Source organism: Anolis carolinensis, unplaced genomic scaffold (genome assembly GCF_035594765.1).
Source record: "Anolis carolinensis isolate JA03-04 unplaced genomic scaffold, rAnoCar3.1.pri scaffold_7, whole genome shotgun sequence".
In the NCBI taxonomy this organism is placed as follows: domain Eukaryota; kingdom Metazoa; phylum Chordata; class Lepidosauria; order Squamata; family Dactyloidae; genus Anolis; species Anolis carolinensis.
In genome coordinates this window covers 34284321-34307067 of record NW_026943818.1, presented here as the reverse complement: position 1 = coordinate 34307067, position 22747 = coordinate 34284321, and the positions used below count along the sequence as shown (strand labels likewise).

The 22747-nt window shown below is 42.5% G+C and overlaps 1 protein-coding gene across 3 annotated transcripts; it reads left to right on the top strand.

Moving 5' to 3' along the window:
• Window positions 1-279: 279 nt before the first annotated feature.
• mbd3 (methyl-CpG binding domain protein 3) lies at window positions 280-21744 on the top strand. 3 transcript variants are annotated; one of them, XM_062958953.1, is made up of 7 exons: window positions 280-431; window positions 11593-11752; window positions 11839-11976; window positions 13135-13225; window positions 13831-14008; window positions 19968-20177; window positions 21047-21744. In XM_062958953.1, the coding sequence occupies exons 1-6, from the start codon at window positions 379-381 to the stop codon at window positions 20170-20172; spliced, it is 825 nt and encodes a 274-aa protein (XP_062815023.1). In that variant the 5' UTR covers window positions 280-378; the 3' UTR covers window positions 20173-20177; window positions 21047-21744. The 3 variants fall into 3 exon arrangements, with proteins under 3 accessions (XP_062815023.1, XP_062815024.1, XP_062815022.1); XM_062958954.1 differs by lacking the exon at window positions 280-431 and adding an exon at window positions 4305-4567; XM_062958952.1 differs by lacking the exon at window positions 280-431 and adding an exon at window positions 4305-4663.
• Window positions 21745-22747: the final 1003 nt, after the last annotated feature.

Here is a 22747-nt window from a genome sequence, read left to right as displayed (position 1 = left end):
CAAGAGCGAGGCTTCAATAGGTGAAAGGCGTGGCTTCGAAGGAGTGGGTGGGGCTTTAAGAGGCTATGGGCGTGGCTTAGCGGGATGGACGGAGCGGGGCTTCTTAGAGAGAGAGCGGGAGGGGCGTGGCTTCACAGGGCGGGAAGGAGCGAGGCTTCCCAGAGCTAAGGGGCGTGGCTACACAGGAGTGGGCGTGGCTTCGCGAGGAGGGCGGGAGCGGGGCTTGCCAGAGAAAGCGCGGGAGGGGCGTGGCTTCAGGGAGGCGAGGGGCGTGGCTTGTGAGGCGAAAGGCGGGGGGCGGGGGTCTCGGAGACCACGTGGCGCCTTCTTCCCCAAAGAGAGAGGAAGAGGAAGAGGAAGAGGAAGAGGAAGAGGAAGATGGCCAAGGCAGCCGGGGGTCCCAAGTGGGGCCCACGCTCTCCTTCCATGGGGTGAGTGGACCCAGATATTTTATCTCTCTCTCTCTGTGTTGATTTATGTGGGGAAGGGGCTTCCTTTGGCCCCATTGTTTGGAAGACTAGGGGCTGAGGGGATTCTGGGAGTTGTTCTTATTCATATTTATAATATTTATATTTTTATAAGAATATATATTTCTATTAGATTATAATCTATATGTTATGAGACATTTAATATATATTTCTATTAGATTATATATCATAACATTATTAAATGTTATATTTTGTATTATTGAATTATTCATTATAATATATACAAAATATACTAATATTTTACTAATATTTATGTATCATAACATTATTAAATGTTATATTTTGTATTATTAGATATTTATCTTAGACATTGTAATATTATATACAAAATATACTGATATTATACTACATATAATATTAAATATATATTAAATAATTTAATATAGCTATTGGATTATATATCATAACATTATTAAATGTTATACTTTGTATTATTAGATATTTATATTAAATTAGACATTATGATATTATATACAAAATATACTAATATTATACTATATATAATATTAAATATATATTTAATATATATTTCTATTAGATTATATATCATAACATTATAGATTACTGAATTACAACATTAATATATATCTATTTATGTTACATTAATTTATATTTATAAGAATATATATTTCTATTATAGTCTATATAATATGAGACATTAAATATATATTTCTATTAATTATATATTATAACATTACAGATTATTTATAACATTAATATATATCTATTTATATTACATTATTAGATGTTATATTTTGTATTATTAGATATTTATATTATATTAAATTATTAGACATTATTATATACATATTATATATTACTATGGTACTATATATATTAAATATATATTAAATAATAACATGAATATATATCTATATTACATTATTAGATGCTGTATTTTGCATTATTAGAAATTTATACTATATTACATTATTAGGCATTATAATATTATCTACAATATATTATATATGACTATGGTACTGTATATAATATTAAATTATTAGACACTATTATATTATATACAAGATATTATATTATGTTTTACTATGGTACTATATATAATATTAAATATATATTAAATAATTTAATATATATTTCTATTCGATTATATATTATAACATTATAGATTATTAGATGATAATATTATTACGTATCTATTTATATTACATTATTAGATGTTATATTTTGAACTATTAGATATTTATATTATAGTAAATTATTAGACATTATAATATTATATACAAGATATTATATATGATTATGGTACTATATATAATATTAAATCATTAGATAGTATATTATTATATGCAAGATATTGTATTATTATATATTACTATGAAACTATATTGTTAGATATATTATTAGATAAATAATATTAGGTATAATATATTACATAATATATACGTCTATATTATATTGTATTATTAGATATTAAATAGATATTAGGTATTGTAATGTATTATATAATTATTTTAAAAAGCAGTGCATAACAGTATATAAAACTGGTAAAAATAGGAGCACAAGCGATCACAAATATTTAAACATTTTAAATATATATTAATGTAATTTTATATATATATATGTATATATATGTATATGTATATGTATATATATATATATATATATATATATATATATATATATATAAAATGTTTGTGTATGTATATATATAAAATGTTATTATATAGGAGGAGAAAGTGAGGCCTAATTCTTATTAAAATAATTAATATTTGATAATAATATCATTGTTTAGGATTTTTTAATAGCTCTTTGTATTCAGCTCTGCCTGGCTATGATGTTGGAATTCTGTCCTGTTTGTTTATTTGTTGTTTGTTATACATTTCATTGTTTTGCCTCGTGAGCAGCTTTGAATTATTACTATTATTGTTGTTGTTCTTATTGGAAACCTTGATTAGCATTGAATAGCCTTGCAGCTTCGAAGCCTGGCTGCTCCCTGCCTGGGGGGAATCCTTGCTGGGAGGTGTTAGCTGGCCCTGATTGTTTCTTGCCTTGGATTCCCATTTTCTGAATGCTTCTGGAACGTGGCCATAGATTCCGGAAAACTCGTGATTCCAGCCATGAAAGTCTTTGACATCACATTACATTATTCTTGTGGTTGTTATTATTATTATGGAAAGCTGAGGGGAAAGTAAATATATGAAAAAGTGAGACATTCTATTTATTATTATTATTATTATTATTATTATTAAAAGCTGGGGCAAAGGTAAATCTGGGAAAGTGAGACATTATATTATTAATATTACAATTTTTGAACACCGAGCAAATATATGTGAAAGTAAGGCAATATAGTAAAACTCTTAATATTAATATTATAATATATTATAGTAGGTTATATTATTAATTATTAGTATATAATATTGTTATATATAATAATATTATCAATATGGAAAGCTGTGGGACATATTGTAATATATTATTAATTATTATATAATATTGTTCTGAGAAAGTTGTTATTTTTATATTTTATAATACAGATGGTGGCGGGGTATAAATAAAGTTTTATTATTACTTATTACTATAATATAATAACAATATTGTCACATATAAGGATTATTATTCTTTTTTAATGTGGAAAGATGTGAGAATGTGAGAAAGTTTTTATTTTTATATTTTATAATTATTACTATAATATAATAACAATATTGTCACATATAAGGATTATTATTCTTTTTTAATGTGGAAAGATGTGAGAAAGTTGTCATTGTTGAGTTACATATAATGATTTTTTTTAATGTGGAAAGAGGTGAGAATGTGAGAAAGTTATTTTTATATTTTATAATAATTACTTGTTACTATAATATAATAATATAGTTACATATAATAATTATCATTCTTTTTTAATGTGGAAAGAAGTGAGAATGTGAGAAAGCTGTAATTTTTATATTTTATAAAACACTAGCTGTGCCCGGCCACGCGTTGCTGTGGCAAAGTGGTGGTGGTATTGGTTAAAAATTGTGTAATTTTTATTTGACGTTATTTGTATTTTTTTATTAATTTTATTGTAAGTTTTTTTTATTATATTTTATTATTTTCTTGTATTATTTTTAGTTATTTTCTGTTATTATGGTATTTTACTGTATCAATTTTTAGTGTTTTTTATTATTTTTTATTGGGTTGCTAGGAGACCAAGTTGGAGGAGCTTAGCCTTCTAACTGGCAGCAATTGGATAAAAGCAATTATTCCTCTCTCTCTAATTAGGACTTTATTTTTCTTTTCTTTTTGTTGTATCAACCTAGAGGCATGGATGATGGGTTGTGTTGTCAAATTTCGAGGTTGGGGGGCCTGTAGTTTTGTTGTTTTGTGGGTCGCCGTGATGCCATCACTCTTTTATATATATAGATTATTACTTATTATTATAATGTAATAACAATATTGTCACATATAATGATTATTATTCTTGTGTTGTCGAAGGCTTTAATTATTATTCTTATCAATATGGAAAGATGTGAGAATGTGAGAAAGTTGTTATTTTTATATTTTATAATAATTATTACTATAATATAATAACATATAATGATTTTTTTTTAATGTGGAAAGAGGTGAGAATGTGAGAAAGTTGTTATTTTTATATTTTATAATAATTACTTATTACTATAATATAACAATAGGTTGCATATAATGATTTTTATTCTTTCTAATGTGGAAAGTTGTGAGAAAGTTGTTGTTGTTGTTATTGTTGATCAGAACTTTGCCTAGAGTTTCTACATTGTGGTTGTTCCATTCATTCCCTGCCCGGCTGCCTCATTTGCATTTTCCCCTTTGGGAGGGGGAGGAAAAGGAGAGCGGAGAGCGTGCGCATGCGCAGGATTGCCAGGGGGAGAGGAGGGAGGTGCGCTTGACAGCCGGAAGAGCCCCTTCCCCAGAGGGAGTCATCCCGGAACAGCCGCCCAGCCGAGAGGGCCTCTGGCCGACTGACTGACACCTCCGCCTGAGCCTGACAGCCCCGCCGTGGCCGCCACCCTGGCCGGAGCCAGCGCCCGAGGGGGAGGCGGCTGGGCCGACCCCGAGCCCGACCCCTCCTCGCTGGCGTCGGCGGCGGAAGCCATGGATCGGAAGAGGTGGGAGTGCTCTGCCCTCCCGCAGGGATGGAAAAGGGAAGAAGTGACGCGGAAATCGGGGCTCTCCGCTGGCAAGAGCGATGTCTATTATTATAGGTGAATGGGGGACCGGCCGCGCACGGGGGGTGCAGGCGCACGAGGAACAGCCCGAAGGAGAAGCAACGGCCCATAGATAGGGCTCGAGATGCACAAGGAACAAACCATAGATCGGGCTTTAGGTGCACAAGGAACGTCCCAGAGATAGGGCTCGAGATGCACAAGGAATGGCCCACAGATAGGGCTTGATATGGGCAAGGAATGGACCATAGATTGGACTTTAGATGCACAAGGAATGGACCATAGATAGGGCAGTAGGTGCACAAGGAACGACCCATAGATAGGGCTCGAGATGCACAAGGAATGGACCATAGATCGGGCTTTAGGTGCACAAGGAACATCCCAGAGATAGGGCTCGAGATGCACAAGGAATGGACCATAGATCGGGCTTTAAGTGCACAAGGAACGTCCCAGAGATAGGGCTCGAGATGCACAAGGAATGGACCATAGATCGGGCTTTAGGTGCACAAGGAACGCCCCAGAGATAGGGCTCGAGATGCACAAGGAACAACCCATAGATAGGGCTTGATATGGGCAAGGAATGGCCCAGAGATAGGGCTCAAGATGCACAAGGAAGGGACCATAGATCAGGTTTTAGGTGCACAAGGAACGACTCATAGACAGGGCTCGAGATGCACAATGAACAGCCCATAGATAGGGCTTTAGATGCACAAGGAACAAACCATAGATCGGGCATTAGGTGCACAACGAACGTCCCAGAGATAGGGCTCGAGATGCACAAGGAATGGCCCACAGATAGGGCTTGATATGGGCAAGGAATGGACCATAGATAGGGCTTTAGATGCACAAGGAACAACCCGTAGATAGGGCTCGAGATGGACAAGGAATGAGGGGTTCAGGTAGTCAAGGAATGGACCATAGATAGGGCTTTAGGTGCACAAGGAATGACTTGAGATAAGCAAAGAATGGACCATAGATTGGGCTTTAGGTGCACAAGGAACAGCCCAGAGATAGAGCTTGAGATGCACAAGGAACAAACCATAGATCGGGCTTTAGGTGCACAAGGAACGTCCCAGAGATAGGGCTCGAGATGCACAAGGAATGGCCCACAGATAGGGCTTGATATGGGCAAGGAATGGACCATAGATCGGACTTTAGATGCACAAGGAATGGACCATAGATAGGGCAGTAGGTGCACAAGGAACGACCCATAGATAGGGCTCGAGATGCACAAGGAATGGACCACAGATCGGGATTTAGGTGCACAAGGAACAGCCCAGAGATAGGGCTTGAGATGCACAAGGAATGGACCATAGATAGGGCTTGAGATGGACAAGGAACGGACCATAGATCAGGCTTTAGGTGCACAAGGAACGGCCCAAAGATAGGGCTCGAGATGCACAAGGAACGGACCATAGTCAGAGCTTTATATGCACAAGGAATGACTTGAGATAAGCAAGGAATGGACCATAGATAGGGCTTTAGGTGCACAAGGAACGACCCATAGATTAGGCTTGATATGGGCAAGGAATTAACCATAGATCGGGCTTTAGGTGCACAAGGAACGGCCCAGAGATAGGGCTTGAGATGCACAAGGAATGGCTCATAGATCGGGCTTTAGGTGCACAAGGAATGACTTGAGATAAGCAAGGAATGGACCATAGTTCGGGGATTAGGTGCACAAGGAACGGACCATAGATCGGGCTCGAGATGACAAGGAACATCCCAGAGATAGGGCTCGAGATGCACAATGAACAGCCCATAGAACGGGCTTTAGATGCACAAGGAATGGACCCTAGATCGGGCTTTAAGTGCACAAGGAACGGACCATAGATCGGGCTTTAGATGCACAAGGAATGGACCATAGATCGGGCTTTAAGTGCACAAGGAATGGACCATAGATCGGGCTTTAGGTGCACAAGGAACATCCCAGAGATAGGGCTCGAGATGCACAAGGAACAGCCCAGAGATAGGGCTCGAGATGGACAAGGAACGGACCATAGATCGGGCTTTAGGTGCACAAGGAACAGCCCATAGATAGGGCTTTAGATGCACAAGGAACAGCCCGTAGATAGAGCTTGAGATGCACAAGGAACAGCCCGTAGATAGAGCTTGAGACGCACAAGGAACAGCCCGTAGATAGAGCTTGAGATGCACAGGGAACGGCCCATAGATAGGGCTTGAGATAGACAAGGAATGGCCCATAGATAGGGCTTTAGATGGGCAAGGAAGGGACCATAGATCGTGCTCGAGATGCACAAGGAACAGCACAGAGACAGGGCTTTAGATGAACAAGGAACAGCCCGTAGATAGGGCTCGAGAGCACAAGGAACAGCCCAGAGACAGGGCCCGAGATGCACAAGGAACAGACCATAGTCAGAGCTTTAGATGCACAAGGAATGGCCCATAGATAGGGGTTCAGGTGGTCAAGGAATGGACCATAGATAGGGGTTTAGGTGGACAAGGAATGGACCATAGATAGGGGTTTAGGTGGACAAGGAATGGACCATAGATAGGGGTTCAGGTAGTCAAGGAATGGACCATAGATAGGGGTTTAGGTGAACAAGGAATGGACCATAGATAGGGGTTTAGGTGGAGAAGCAAGGGCTTTAGATGCACAGATAATGGCCCATAGATCGGGCTTTAGGTGGACAGCGAATGGACCAGAGATCGGGCTTGAGATTCACAAGGAACGAGCCATAGATAGGGCTTTAGATGGGCAGTGAATGGACCATAGATAGGACTTGAGATGGACAAGGAATGGACCATAGATCAAGCTTTAGATGGAGAAGCAGTGGCCTATAGCTAGAGCTTTTGATGCATAAGGAATGGACCATAGTTGTGGTTTGAGACAGACAAGAAGAGACATTGAAATGCATAAGGAATGGTCTGTAGATAGGGCTTTAGGTGGACAAGGAATGGACCATAGATAAGGGTTTAGGTGGACAAGGAATGGACCATAGATAGGGCTTTAGGTGGACAAGGAATGGACCATAGATAGGGCTTTAGGTGGACAAGGAATGGACCATAGATAAGGGTTTAGGTGGACAAGGAATGGACCATAGATGGGGCTTTAGGTGCACAAGGAACGGCCCAGAGATAGGGCTCGAGATGCACAAGGAATTGACAATAGATCAGGCTTTAGGTGCACAAAGAACGGCCTAGAGATAGGGCTTTAGGTGCACAAGGAATGGACCATAAATAGGGGTTCAGGTAGTCAAGGAATGGACCATAGATAGGGCTTTAGATGCACAAGGAACAGCCCAGAGATAGGGCTTGATATTGGCAAGGAATTGACTATAGATCGAGCTTTAGGTGCACAAGGAACGACCCATAGATCAGGCTTTAGAAGGGCAATGAATGGACCATAGATTGGGCTTTAGGTGCACAAGGAACGACCCATAGATCAGGCTTTAGAAGGCCAATGAATGGACCATAGATCGGGCTTTAGGTGCACAAGGAACGACCCATAGATCAGGTTTTAGAAGGGCAATGAATGGACCATAGATCGAGCTTTAGGTGCACAAGGAACGACCCATAAATCAGGCTTTAGAAGGCCAATGAATGGACCATAGATCGGGCTTTAGGTGCACAAGGAACGACCCATAGATCAGGTTTTAGAAGGGCAATGAATGGACCATAGATCGAGCTTTAGGTGCACAAGGAACGACCCATAGATCAGGCTTTAGAAGGGCAATGAATGGACCATAGATCGGGCTTTAGATGCACAAGGAACGACCCATAGATCAGGTTTTAGAAGGGCAATGAATGGACCATAGATTGGGCTTTAGGTGCACAAGGAATGGACCATAGATCAGGCTTTAGGTGCACAAGGAATGACCCATAGATAGGGCTTGATATGGGCAAGGAATGGACCATAGATAGGGCTCGAGATGCACAATGAATGGACCATAGATAGGGGTTTAGGTGGACAAGAAATGGACTATAGATAGGGCTTGAGATGGACAAGGAATGGACCATAGATAGGGCTTGAGATGGTCAAGGAATAGGCTTGAGATGGACAAGGAATGGGCTTGAGATGGACAAGGGATGGACCATAGATAGGGCTTGAGATGGACAAGGAATGGGCTTGAGATGGACAAGGAATGGACCATAGATAGGGCTTGAGATGGACAAGGAATGGGCTTGAGATGGACAAGGAATGGACCATAGATAGGGCTTGAGATGGACAAGGAATGGGCTTGAGATGGACAAGGGATGGACCATAGATAGGGCTTGAGATGGACAAGGAATGGGCCTGAGATGGACAAGGAATGGACCATAGATAGAGCTTGAGATGGACAAGAAATGGACCATAGATAGGGCTTGAGATGGACAAGGAATAGGCTTGAGATGGACAAGGAATAGGCTTGAGATGGACAAGGAATGGGCTTGAGATGGACAAGGGATGGACCATAGATAGGGCTTGAGATGGACAAGGAATGGGCTTGAGATGGACAAGGGATGGACCATAGATAGGGCTTGAGATGGACAAGGAATGGGCTTGAGATGGACAAGGAATGGGCTTGAGATGGACAAGGGATGGACCATAGATAGGGCTTGAGATGGACAAGGAATGGGCTTGAGATGGACAAGGAATGGACCATAGATAGAGCTTGAAATGGACAAGAAATGGACCATAGATAGGGCTTGAGATGGACAAGGAATAGGCTTGAGATGGACAAGGAATGGGCTTGAGATGGACAAGGGATGGGCCATAGATAGGGCTTGAGATGGACAAGGAATGGGCTTGAGATGGACAAGGAATGGACCATAGATAGAGCTTGAGATGGACAAGGAATGGACCATAGATAGGGCTTGAGATGGACAAGGGATGGACCATAGATAGGGCTTGAGATGGACAAGGAATGGACCATAGATAGGGCTTGAGGTGGACAAGGAATAGGCTTGAGATGGACAAGGAATGGGCTTGAGATGGACAAGGGATGGACCATAGATAGGGCTTGAGATGGACAAGGAATGGACCATAGATAGAGCTTGAGATGGACAAGAAATGGACCATAGATAGGGCTTGAGATGGACAAGGAATAGGCTTGAGATGGACAAGGGATGGACCATAGATAGGGCTTGAGATGGACAAGGAATGGGCTTGAGATGGACAAGGGATGGACCATAGATAGGGCTTGAGATGGACAAGGAATGGACCATAGATAGAGCTTGAGATGGACAAGAAATGGACCATAGATAGGGCTTGAGATGGACAAGGAATAGGCTTGAGATGGACAAGGAATGGGCTTGAGATGGACAAGGGGTGGACCATAGATAGGGCTTGAGATGGACAAGGAATGGGCCTGAGATGGACAAGGAATGGACCATAGATAGAGCTTGAGATGGACAAGAAATGGACCATAGATAGGGCTTGAGATGGACAAGGAATAGGCTTGAGATGGACAAGGAATGGGCTTGAGATGGACAAGGGATGGGCCATAGATAGGGCTTGAGATGGACAAGGAATAGGCTTGAGATGGACAAGGAATGGACCATAGATAGGGCTTGAGATGGACAAGGAATAGGCTTGAGATGGACAAGGAATGGGCCATAGATAGAGCTTGAGATGGACAAGGAATAGGCTTGAGATGGACAAGGAATGGACCATAGATAGGGCTTGAGATGGACAAGGAATGAGCTTGAGATGGACAAGAAATGGACCATAGATAGGGCTTGAGATGGACAAGGAATAGGCTTGAGATGGACAAGGAATGGGCTTGAGATGGACAAGGGATGGACCATAGATAGGGCTTGAGATGGACAAGGAATGGGCTTGAGATGGACAAGGAATGGACCATAGATAGAGCTTGAGATAGACAAGGAATAGGCTTGAGATGGACAAGGAATGGGCTTGAGATGGACAAGGGATGGGCCATAGATAGGGCTTGAGATGGACAAGGAATGGACCATAGATAGGGCTTGAGATGGACAAGGAATAGGCTTGAGATGGACAAGGAATGGGCTTGAGATGGACAAGGGATGGGCTTGAGATGGACAAGGAATGGACCATAGATAGGGCTTGAGATGGACAAGGCATGGTCCATAGTCCGAGCTTTAGGTGGACAAGGAGAAGACGTCTAAGAATCCAGTGCGATTCTCTGTCCTACTACACAATGGAGATATCAGTTCAAATGATGGCAGCTCGATGGTGGACTATCCACCCTCCCTGGAGGTTTTGAGACATTGGCTAGATGGCCAACTGTCGGGAGGGATTGGATTGTATATATCCTGGATGTGTATGCACACACACATACAAGTGGTCTGTCCAGTAGAAGTAAAGCTTGGAAAAGGGAGAAGGTTTGCACTGTCTGAAGTTGTCCAGAGTTTTTGGTTTACGTTTGCTCCTTGAGTAATTGGATCAATAAAGCCAGTTGCCCAGTCTGAGCGCCTTGCTTTTTTGTCTCCCAGATAGAAAAGGGACAAAAGAGCCGAGTGTGAGCCTTATTTTCTGGGCGAAGCGGACATCTGGGAGCTGCCTGAATGGCCAAGGAGCCTTTCGAGTTCGGATCCCGTCAAGGCATGAAAGGCGGAAAGTCGGGCCCATAGAAATGGGCTCACAATGCTTTGGGGCGTGAAGGGCCTGCTGAATCGGTTATTGCCGCTCCGCAGCTGCCTTTTTTGTTGTTTCCCATGACCCCTTATTGAACCGTTTTGTCCCGTTTTCACTGCTATAGCACTGAACGGTTGTGTTGTTAAAGTGCGAAGTATGGAACCCTGCGGAGATTCAGGATGATCGTCGTATCAGAGAGAAATTTCAAGCATCATCAGCATTTCACAAGAACGTGTGGGTCACATTATTGCTTTGCTTGGTTATCGGAAGATCTGTGCACGATGAGTACTGCGAGACGTCGGTCACGGAAACCGAGTGTAGAGTTCTTCAGAAAACTTGTTCATTGTTGGATTGTTTTGTCTGAAATGGCTCACTGTGGTCCCGGGGTGTCTTGTCTCCTGTCCTGCAGCCCGAGTGGGAAGAAGTTCCGCAGCAAGCCCCAACTGGCCCGCTACCTGGGCAGCTCCATGGACCTCAGCACCTTCGACTTCCGGACGGGCAAGATGCTCATGAGCAAAGTCAACAAGAACCGCCAGCGCATGCGCTACGACTGCGCCAGCCAGGCCAAGGTGAGCCACAGCCGGAAGCATCGCCCATGGTGCTTGGAGTGGGTGGAGTTTTTTCACCCCAATTTCGTTCCTGTTTTCCTTCTTAGGGCAAACCGGACCTCAACACGGCGCTCCCCGTCCGGCAGACGGCTTCTATCTTCAAACAGCCGGTGACCAAAATCACCAACCACCCCAGCAACAAAGTGAAGACCGACCCCCAGAAAGCGGTCGACCAGCCCAGACAGGTAAGGCCTTGTGTTATATTATTGGTCCAGGGGTCCACAAACTAAGGCCTGTAGCCCGGATGCGGTCCTCCTCATAAGCTATGGACTTATGAGACCATCTAGATGGTCTTTGAAAGTCTCTGTGCTTAGCTACGGACTTATGAGACCATCTAGATAGTCTTTGAAAGTCTCTTTGCTTAGCTACGGACTTATGAGACCATCTAGATGGTCTTTGAAAGTCTCTTTGCTTAGCACGGACTTATGAGACCATCTAGATGGTCTTTGAAAGTCTCTTTGCTTAGCTACGGACTTATGAGACCATCTAGATAGTCTTTGAAGGTCTCTTTGCTTAGCTACGGACTTATGAGACCATCTAGATGGTCTTTGAAGGTCTCTTTGCTTAGCTACGGACTCATGAGACCATCTAGATGGTCTTTGGAGGTCTCTTTGCTTAGTTACGGACTTATGAGACCATCCAGATGGTCTTTGGAGGTCACTTTTTTAAGCTATGGACTTATGAGACCATCTAGATGGTCTTTGAAGGTCTCTTTGCTTAGCTACAGACTCATGAGACCATCTAGATGGTCTTTGGAGGTCTCTTTGCTTAGCTACGGACTTATGAGACCATCTAGATGGTCTTTGAAGGTCTCTTTGCTTAGCTACGGACTCATGAGACCATCTAGATGGTCTTTGGAGGTCTCTTTGCTTAGCTACGGACTTATGAGACCATCCAGATGGTCTTTGGAGGTCTCTTTGCTTAGCTATGGACTTATGAGATTGTCTAGATGGTCTTTGGAGGTCTCTTTGCTTAGCTACGGACTCATGAGACCATCTAGATGGTCTTTGGAGGTCTCTTTGCTTAGCTACGGACTTATGAGACCATCTAGATGGTCTTTGGAGGTCTCTTTGCTTAGCTACGGACTTATGAGACCATCTAGATGGCTTTTGGAGGTCATTTTCCTTACCTATGGTCCCATGAGACTGTCTAAAAGGCCTTTGAGGGTTCCTTTACTTATCTATGGTCTTCTGATGGCCTTATGAGATCATCTAGATGGACTTTGAGGGTCGCTTTCCTTATCTATGGTTTTTTGATGGCCTTATGAGATCATCTAGATGGCCTTTGGGGGTCCCTTTCCTTACCGATGGTCTTATGAAGCCATCCTCTCTCTTTTCTCTCAGCTCTTCTGGGAAAAGAAACTGAGTGGCCTCAACGCGTTCGATATCGCGGAGGAGCTGGTCAAAACAATGGATCTCCCAAAGGGTCTGCAAGGTATTTCATGGAAGGATATAATAACATTACACAATAAGATACAATAGCAGTGAATGGAAAGATACTATAGCATTCCATTAAAGGACCTAGCAGATTCCCAGGGAAGTCTGCCATAGGGTTGCATGGAAGGATACATAACAAATCCCGCAACAACAAGCCAGGGATGAGCTTGCAGCACTGCCTAGTTTGGAAGAAGTCAGCAATGCCATCAGCCAACAAAAAAACAGGAAAGCCAGCGGACCTGATGGGATCCCTGCTGAAATCTTCCAAGAGGGTGGACCCGAGCTGATACAATGGAAGGATATAATATTGCATAGAAGGATACAATAGCATTCCATGGGAGAAAACAATAATATTGCATGGAAGGATACTATAACATTGCACGATAAGATACAATAACATTCCATTAAATGGCCTAGCAAATTCCCAGTGAAGTCTTCCATAGGGTTGCATGGAAGGATACAATAACATTGCATGGAAGGATACTATAGTATTGCATGGAAAGATACATAACAAATCCCGCAACAACAAGCCAGGGATGAGCTTGCAGCACTGCCTAGTTTGGAAGAAGTCACATTACACGATTCCTCTTCCCCTCCCCACAGGCGTGGGGCCTGGCTGCACGGACGAGACCCTCCTCTCGGCCATAGCCAGCGCCCTCCACACCAGCACCATGCCCATCACCGGTCAGCTGTCGGCCGCCGTGGAGAAGAACCCCGGCGTCTGGCTGAACACCTCCCAGCCCCTCTGCAAGGCCTTCATGGTGACCGACGAAGACATCAGGTATTGGGGTGGGGACACTCTACCCTGTTGTTCAGCTAGAAGGACGTACGCAAGCTGGACACTAGCGAACAGTGTGATGCAGCAGCAAATGGCACCAATGCGATCCTAGACCGCATCAACAGGAGCCTATGCCTTGCTGGAAATAGCAACCTCCCAAGCCTTTCACTATTTATTTGTTAATGTATATATTTGCTAACCTGTATTCTATGTGTATGTTGATTTGCCAGTTTGGTGTGGGCGGGGTTATAGATATATGATTGTACTGAGCATGTTCAGACTCAGGACTCCTTTTTGTATTCAGTGTCTGTTTTACACCTCAGTGGAGGTGGATGTCTGTCTGTTTTACACCTCAGTGGAGGTGGATGTCTGTCTGTTTTACACCTCAGTGGAGGTGGATGTCAGTCTGTTTTACACCTCAGTGGAGGTGGATGTCTGTCTGTTTTACACCTCAGTGGAGGTGGATGTCAGTCTGTTTTACACCTCAGTGGAGGTGGATGTCAGTCTGTTTTACACCTCAGTGGAGGTGGATGTCTGTTTTACACCTCAGTGGAGGTGGATGTCAGTCTGTTTTACACCTCAGTGGAGGTGGATGTCAGTCTGTTTTACACCTCAGTGGAGGTGGATGTCTGTCTGTTTTACACCTCAGTGGAGGTGGATGTCTGTCTGTTTTACACCTCAGCGGAGGTGGATGTCTGTCTGTTTTACACCTCAGCGGAGGTGGATGTCTGTCTGTTTTACACCTCAGCGGAGGTGGATGTCTGTCTGTTTTACACCTCAGCGGAGGTGGATGTCTGTCTGTTTTACACCTCAGCGGAGGTGGATGTCTGTCTGTTTTACACCTCAGCGGAGGTGGATGTCTGTCTGTTTTACACCTCAGCGGAGGTGGATGTCTGTCTGTTTTACACCTCAGCGGAGGTGGATGTCAGTCTGTTTTACACCTCAGCGGAGGTGGATGTCAGTCTGTTTTACACCTCAGCGGAGGTGGATGTCTGTCTGTTTTACACCTCAGTGGAGGTGGATGTCTGTCTGTTTTACACCTCAGTGGAGGTGGATGTCTGTCTGTTTTACACCTCAGTGGAGGTGGATGTCAGTCTGTTTTACACCTCAGCGGAGGTGGATGTCTGTCTGTTTTACACCTCAGCGGAGGTGGATGTCTGTCTGTTTTACACCTCAGCGGAGGTGGATGTCTGTCTGTTTTACACCTCAGCGGAGGTGGATGTCTGTCTGTTTTACACCTCAGTGGAGGTGGATGTCTGTCTGTTTTACACCTCAGTGGAGGTGGATGTCTGTCTGTTTTACACCTCAGCGGAGGTGGATGTCAGTCTGTTTTACACCTCAGCGGAGGTGGATGTCAGTCTGTTTTACACCTCAGCGGAGGTGGATGTCTGTCTGTTTTACACCTCAGCGGAGGTGGATGTCTGTCTGTTTTACACCTCAGCGGAGGTGGATGTCTGTCTGTTTTACACCTCAGTGGAGGTGGATGTCTGTCTGTTTTACACCTCAGTGGAGGAGGATGTCTGTCTGTTTTGCACCTCAGTGGAGGTGGATGTCTGTCTGTTTTGCACCTCAGTGGAGGTGGATGTCTGTCTGTTTTGCACCTCAGTGGAGGTGGATGTCTGTCTGTTTTGCACCTCAGTGGAGGTGGATGTCTGTCTGTTTTACACCTCAGTGGAGGTGGATGTCTGTCTGTTTTACACCTCAGTGGAGGTGGATGTCTGTCTGTTTTGCACCTCAGTGGAGGTGGATGTCTGTCTGTTTTGCACCTCAGTGGAGGTGGATGTCTGTCTGTTTTGCACCTCAGTGGAGGTGGATGTCTGTCTGTTTTACACCTCAGTGGAGGTGGATGTCTGTCTGTTTTACACCTCAGTGGAGGTGGATGTCTGTCTGTTTTACACCTCAGTGGAGGTGGATGTCTGTCTGTTCTACACCTCAGTGGAGGTGGATGTCAGTCTGTTTTACACCTCAGTGGAGGTGGATGTCAGTCTGTTTTACACCTCAGTGGAGGTGGATGTCTGTCTGTTCTACACCTCAGTGGAGGTGGATGTCTGTCTGTTCTGCACCTCAGTGGAGGTGGATGTCTGTCTGTTTTGCACCTCAGTGGAGGTGGATGTCTGTCTGTTTTACACCTCAGTGGAGGTGGATGTCTGTCTGTTTTACACCTCAGTGGAGGTGGATGTCTGTCTGTTTTACACCTCAGTGGAGGTGGATGTCTGTCTGTTCTACACCTCAGTGGAGGTGGATGTCAGTCTGTTTTACACCTCAGTGGAGGTGGATGTCAGTCTGTTTTACACCTCAGTGGAGGTGGATGTCTGTCTGTTTTGCACCTCAGTGGAGGTGGATGTCTGTCTGTTTTGCACCTCAGTGGAGGTGGATGTCTGTCTGTTTTGCACCTCAGTGGAGGTGGATGTCTGTCTGTTCTACACCTCAGTGGAGGTGGATGTCTGTCTGTTCTACACCTCAGTGGAGGTGGATGTCTGTCTGTTTTACACCTCAGTGGAGGTGGATGTCTGTCTGTTCTACACCTCAGTGGAGGTGGATGTCTGTCTGTTTTACACCTCAGTGGAGGTGGATGTCAGTCTGTTTTACACCTCAGTGGAGGTGGATGTCTGTCTGTTTTACACCTCAGTGGAGGTGGATGTCTGTCTGTTTTACACCTCAGTGGAGGTGGATGTCTGTCTGTTTTACACCTCAGTGGAGGTGGATGTCTGTCTGTTTTACACCTCAGTGGAGGTGGATGTCTGTCTGTTTTACACCTCAGTGGAGGTGGATGTCTGTCTGTTTTGCACCTCAGTGGAGGTGGATGTCTGTCTGTTCTACACCTCAGTGGAGGTGGATGTCTGTCTGTTCTACACCTCAGCGGAGGTGGATGTCTGTCTGTTTTACACCTCAGCGGAGGTGGATGTCTGTCTGTTTTACACCTCAGTGGAGGTGGATGTCTGTCTGTTTTACACCTCAGTGGAGGAGGATGTCTGTCTGTTTTACACCTCAGTGGAGGTGGATGTCTGTCTGTTTTGCACCTCAGTGGAGGTGGATGTCTGTCTGTTTTGCACCTCAGTGGAGGTGGATGTCTGTCTGTTTTGCACCTCAGTGGAGGTGGATGTCTGTCTGTTTTACACCTCAGTGGAGGTGGATGTCTGTCTGTTTTACACCTCAGTGGAGGTGGATGTCTGTCTGTTTTGCACCTCAGTGGAGGTGGATGTCTGTCTGTTTTGCACCTCAGTGGAGGTGGATGTCTGTCTGTTTTGCACCTCAGTGGAGGTGGATGTCTGTCTGTTTTACACCTCAGTGGAGGTGGATGTCTGTCTGTTTTACACCTCAGTGGAGGTGGATGTCTGTCTGTTCTACACCTCAGTGGAGGTGGATGTCTGTCTGTTTTGCACCTCAGTGGAGGTGGATGTCTGTCTGTTTTGCACCTCAGTGGAGGTGGATGTCTGTCTGTTTTACACCTCAGTGGAGGTGGATGTCTGTCTGTTTTACACCTCAGTGGAGGTGGATGTCTGTCTGTTCTACACCTCAGTGGAGGTGGATGTCAGTCTGTTTTACACCTCAGTGGAGGTGGATGTCAGTCTGTTTTACACCTCAGTGGAGGTGGATGTCTGTCTGTTTTACACCTCAGTGGAGGTGGATGTCTGTCTGTTCTACACCTCAGTGGAGGTGGATGTCTGTCTGTTTTGCACCTCAGTGGAGGTGGATGTCTGTCTGTTTTGCACCTCAGTGGAGGTGGATGTCTGTCTGTTCTGCACCTCAGTGGAGGTGGATGTCTGTCTGTTCTACACCTCAGTGGAGGTGGATGTCTGTCTGTTTTACACCTCAGTGGAGGTGGATGTCTGTCTGTTCTACACCTCAGTGGAGGTGGATGTCTGTCTGTTTTACACCTCAGTGGAGGTGGATGTCAGTCTGTTTTACACCTCAGTGGAGGTGGATGTCTGTCTGTTTTACACCTCAGTGGAGGTGGATGTCTGTCTGTTTTACACCTCAGTGGAGGTGGATGTCTGTCTGTTTTACACCTCAGTGGAGGTGGATGTCTGTCTGTTTTACACCTCAGTGGAGGTGGATGTCTGTCTGTTTTACACCTCAGTGGAGGTGGATGTCTGTCTGTTTTGCACCTCAGTGGAGGTGGATGTCTGTCTGTTCTACACCTCAGTGGAGGTGGATGTCTGTCTGTTCTACACCTCAGTGGAGGTGGATGTCTGTCTGTTTTACACCTCAGTGGAGGTGGATGTCTGTCTGTTCTACACCTCAGTGGAGGTGGATGTCTGTCTGTTTTACACCTCAGTGGAGGTGGATGTCAGTCTGTTTTACACCTCAGTGGAGGTGGATGTCTGTCTGTTTTACACCTCAGTGGAGGTGGATGTTGCTGTTAGGATTTCAGTTCAGAAGTATGACTTATGGACTTCAGTGAGTACAACTATACCTAAAGATTATGGACTATTGATTGAGAATGATACCCTGTGTAGTCAACATATAGAAACTACATCCTATCTATAGCTAAACTTAAATAAGAAATGTGCCTATATGATGATTTTTGCGAGTAAACAAAATATGTTATTTTTTCACAAAAGACTTTTTTTTATCTCTGCATATTTTAAACTATGAGGTTTCAAGGCCAACTGAAATTACAATTGCAACTTCAAAGAAACAACCACCCTCTGCTAGCCAAATATATATATGTATATATATTTATTTAATACATTTATATCCCGCCCTTCTCATCCTGAAGGGCTTACAAATTAAATTTACATACAATATTATATGATTAGCATGGCACAATACTGGCAGTAAGTTACCATATTGTACTATATATATTGTAATATTATTAATAATATTACTTGTAATATATAATATATAATTAATATTATATGATTAGCATGGCACAATACTGGCAATAAATTACCATATTGTACTATTTCTATATATTGTAATATTATTAATAATATTACATGTAATATATAATATATAATTAATATTATATGATTAGCATGGCACAATACTGGCAATAAATTACCATATTGTACTATTTCTATATATTGTAATATTAGTAATAATATTGCATGTAATATATAATTAATATTATTATATTGTATTATTAGTATTATATTGTATTACAAAATAATATTATTAATATTATATGCATATACATAGACATTATTACAGTAGAGTCTCACTTATCCAACGTAAACGGGCCGGCAGAACGTTGGATAAGCGAATATCTTGGATAATAAGGAGAGATTAAGGAAAAGCCTATTAAACATCAAATTAGATTATGATTTTACAAATTGAACACCAAAACATGTTATACAACAAACTTGACAAAAAAAGTAGTCCAATACGCAGTAATGTTATTTACTGTATTTACGAATTTAGCACCATATATATTGAAAACATTGACTACAAAAATGTGTTGGACAATCCAGAACGTTGGATAAGTGAGATATGTATTTATTTAATACATTTATATCCCGGCCTTCTCATCCCGAAGGGCTTACAAATTAAATTTACATACAATATTATATGATTAGCATGGCACAATACTGGGAATAAGTTACCATATTGTACTATATATTGTAATATTGTTAATAATATTACATGTAATATGTAATATATAATTAACATTATTATATTGTATTATTAGTATTATATTGTGTTACAAAATAATATTATTATTATATACATATACATTATATTATTGTGTTGGCATATGTCCTTGGCAGTTCAAAGACACGGTTCTTCAGTTTAACAACCGTGTTACCTGTGTGCCATTACATGAATGTTTATGAATATCACTTGCTCCACTTCTAACAAGGTGATGCTTTTCTTGACCAGTGGTTTTCAAAAGGTGGTCTCCACATGTTCATGGAGATTCATATTGAAATAAAGTTTATTTATTTCCAAAGGGAGATGTGTCCAGAGACTGGGTGCCGTTATTTCCAATATGCCTCCTCTTTCTCCCGCTCAACAGGAAGCAGGAAGAGCTGGTCCAGCAAGTGCGGAAGCGCCTGGAGGAGGCCCTGATGGCCGACATGTTGGCCCACGTGGAGGAGATCGCGAAGGACGGAGAGGCCCCGCTGGCCAAGGTCGGGGGGCCCGAAGACGGTGAGGAGGACGAGGAGGAGGAAGAGGAAGAAGAGGAAGTGGAGCATGTCCCAGAAGCGGAGAGCGTATAGTCCAGGTAATACAGCGATCCAGGGGGGCGGTGACAGTTACAGGGCTGAGCCTCTATATCTCTCCTGAGAGGCCTTTTGGGACTAAAGGGCGGGGCTAGGGGTGAGGGCGGGGCCTCTTCCCAAGAGCCTGAGATAGGGCTGAGCCTCTATATCTCTCCGGAGAGGCCTTTTAGGACTAAAGGGCGGGGCTAGGGGTGGGGGCGGGGCCTCTTCCCAAGAGTCTGAGATAGGGCTGAGCCTCTATATCTCTCCTGAGAGGCCTTTTGGGACTAAAGGGAGGGGCTAAGGGTGGGGGCGGGGCCTCTTCCCAAGAGCCTGAGACAGGGCTGAGCCTCTATATTTCTCCTGAGAGGCCTTTTAGGACTAATGGGCGGGGCTAGGTGTGGGGGCGGGGCCTCTTCCCAAGAGCCTGAGACAGGGCTGAGCCTCTATATTTCTCCTGAGAGGCCTTTTGGGACTAAAGGGAGGGGCTAAGGGTGGGGGCAGGGCCTCTTCCCAAGAGCCTGAGACAGGGCTGAGCCTCTATATCTCTCCTGAGGGGCCTTTTAGGATTAAAGGGTGGGGCTAGGTGTGGGGGCGGGGCCTCTTTCCAAGAGCCTGAGACAGGGCTGAGCCTCTATATTTCTCCTGAGAGGCCTTTTAGGACTAATGGGCGGGGCTAGGGTGGGGGCGGGGCCTCTTCCCAAGAGCGCCAGACAGGGCTGAGCCTGTATATACCTTGCCTGACAGGGATAGAAGCTCAGCCCTGTCTCAGAGCTCATAACTCCGCCCATCCCAGTCCTGGCTGCCCATTTGTGTTGCGGCCCAGACTATAGTTTGTTGTTGTTGTTGTTGTTGTTTTGTTGCTTCAAGACAACTTCTTTCCTCCTTCTAGAGTTCTTAAGATGGTGCCCTTCTTTCTGAACCCGTTCTGTCCGCGTCTCGATCGGCGACCCCTTCTTCCGATCCCGACCTGCGGACAGGAGAACAACGCCCAACGGGACGCGTTGCATTTGAGCTCCGCCACCGAACAAAAATCCCGTCTCCGAATCCCACACGAGGGTCCGGTTTCGTCTTGTATGTATTACTAAGGACTCTTGGAATTGGGGAATTGAGTCCTCCCCAGTCCCTGTCTTACTGGGTTTTAGATACTGGGTTTACTGGGAGGGCGGGTTTTCCTTTTGTGTGTCTTGCCCTGTCGCGAAAACGATCCGAAACGGACCGCCAGCCCTTCAGAATTGGACTTGGTTTCGCTCGAATCGGGGCCAGGATATTGGCAATTTTTGAATCTTGACGTTGTGGAAATATTAATTCTGGGGAATTTTTTTAGCAGACCGTCTCAATGAATCATAACGTAAACACAGTTGGTCCAGACTTGTCTCGTCTCCTCCTCCTTTCCTAAATAAATTGAGGAGTGTCCATCACTCAGATTCGAATCAGTGGTCACTCCACCTTTTGGAAACGCCGACCGTCCTTTCGCCCGTCTTTTCAATACGTTCGTCGATGACATATTTGTCTTCATGTATGACCCCCACCCTTGGAGGGAATATGGGTTTTGTAATAAAAGTGAGTAATAAATCGGATTTTTTAATACGTTGGATGCGCAAATTATTCAAAAGAGAAACAGTCTCCCTTTTTCTAGACGTGTGAAAAAATGCAATTGTGTTGTCAAAGGCTTTCATGTAGTAGGAGCATTGCTATTACATAATATATTATTATTATCATATTATTATTACTATATTATTATTATATATTATAAAACATATTATAAAATATATTTTATATATTATTATTATTATACTACATAATTATTATAATATAATTATATATATTAAAATATACGATAATTTATAAATATATAATATATTGTATATACTCCTAATATTGATAATAATATTATGATGTAATATTATATTACTAACAATATAATAATATTAATTATATATTACACATTAAATGTAATGTTACTAATAATATTACCATATAATGATATAGTACAATATAGCAATTTAATGCAATTTAATGCTATGTACATTTGATTTGTAAGCCGCTCTGAGTCTCCCTCGGGGTGAGAAGAGCGGGATATAAATGTATTAAATAAATAAATAAATATTACTATTTATTATTATTATTATTATTATATATTATATATTATAATATATTCTACAACATATTATAAAATATATTATATATAATAATAATAATAATTATACTACATAATTATTATTATTATATAATTATATATATGTATGGATTTTGGTTATGGTTAAAATTATATGCAATAATATATACATACACACATATAAAATATACATAGTAATGAATATATATATATATATATATATACACACATATATATATGGATTTGGTTATGGTTAAAATTATATGCAATAATATATACATACATAGTAATGAATATATATATGTATGGATTCTGGTTATGGTTAAAATTATATGCAATAATATATACATACACACATATAAAATATACATAGTAATGAATATATATATATATATATATATACACACACATATATATGGATTTGGTTATGGTTAAAATTATATGCAATAATATATACATACATAGTAATGAATA

Coding starts and splice junctions, on each gene's coding strand:
- mbd3 (XM_062958952.1), top strand. CDS start 4,554: ATGGATCGGAAGAGGTGGGAGTGCTCTGCCCTCCCGCAGGGATGGAAA. Junction 11,977..13,134: donor CGGTCGACCAGCCCAGACAG/GTAAGGCCTTGT, acceptor CTTTTCTCTCAG/CTCTTCTGGGAAAAGAAACT. Junction 14,009..19,967: donor GTGACCGACGAAGACATCAG/GTATTGGGGTGG, acceptor CCCGCTCAACAG/GAAGCAGGAAGAGCTGGTCC.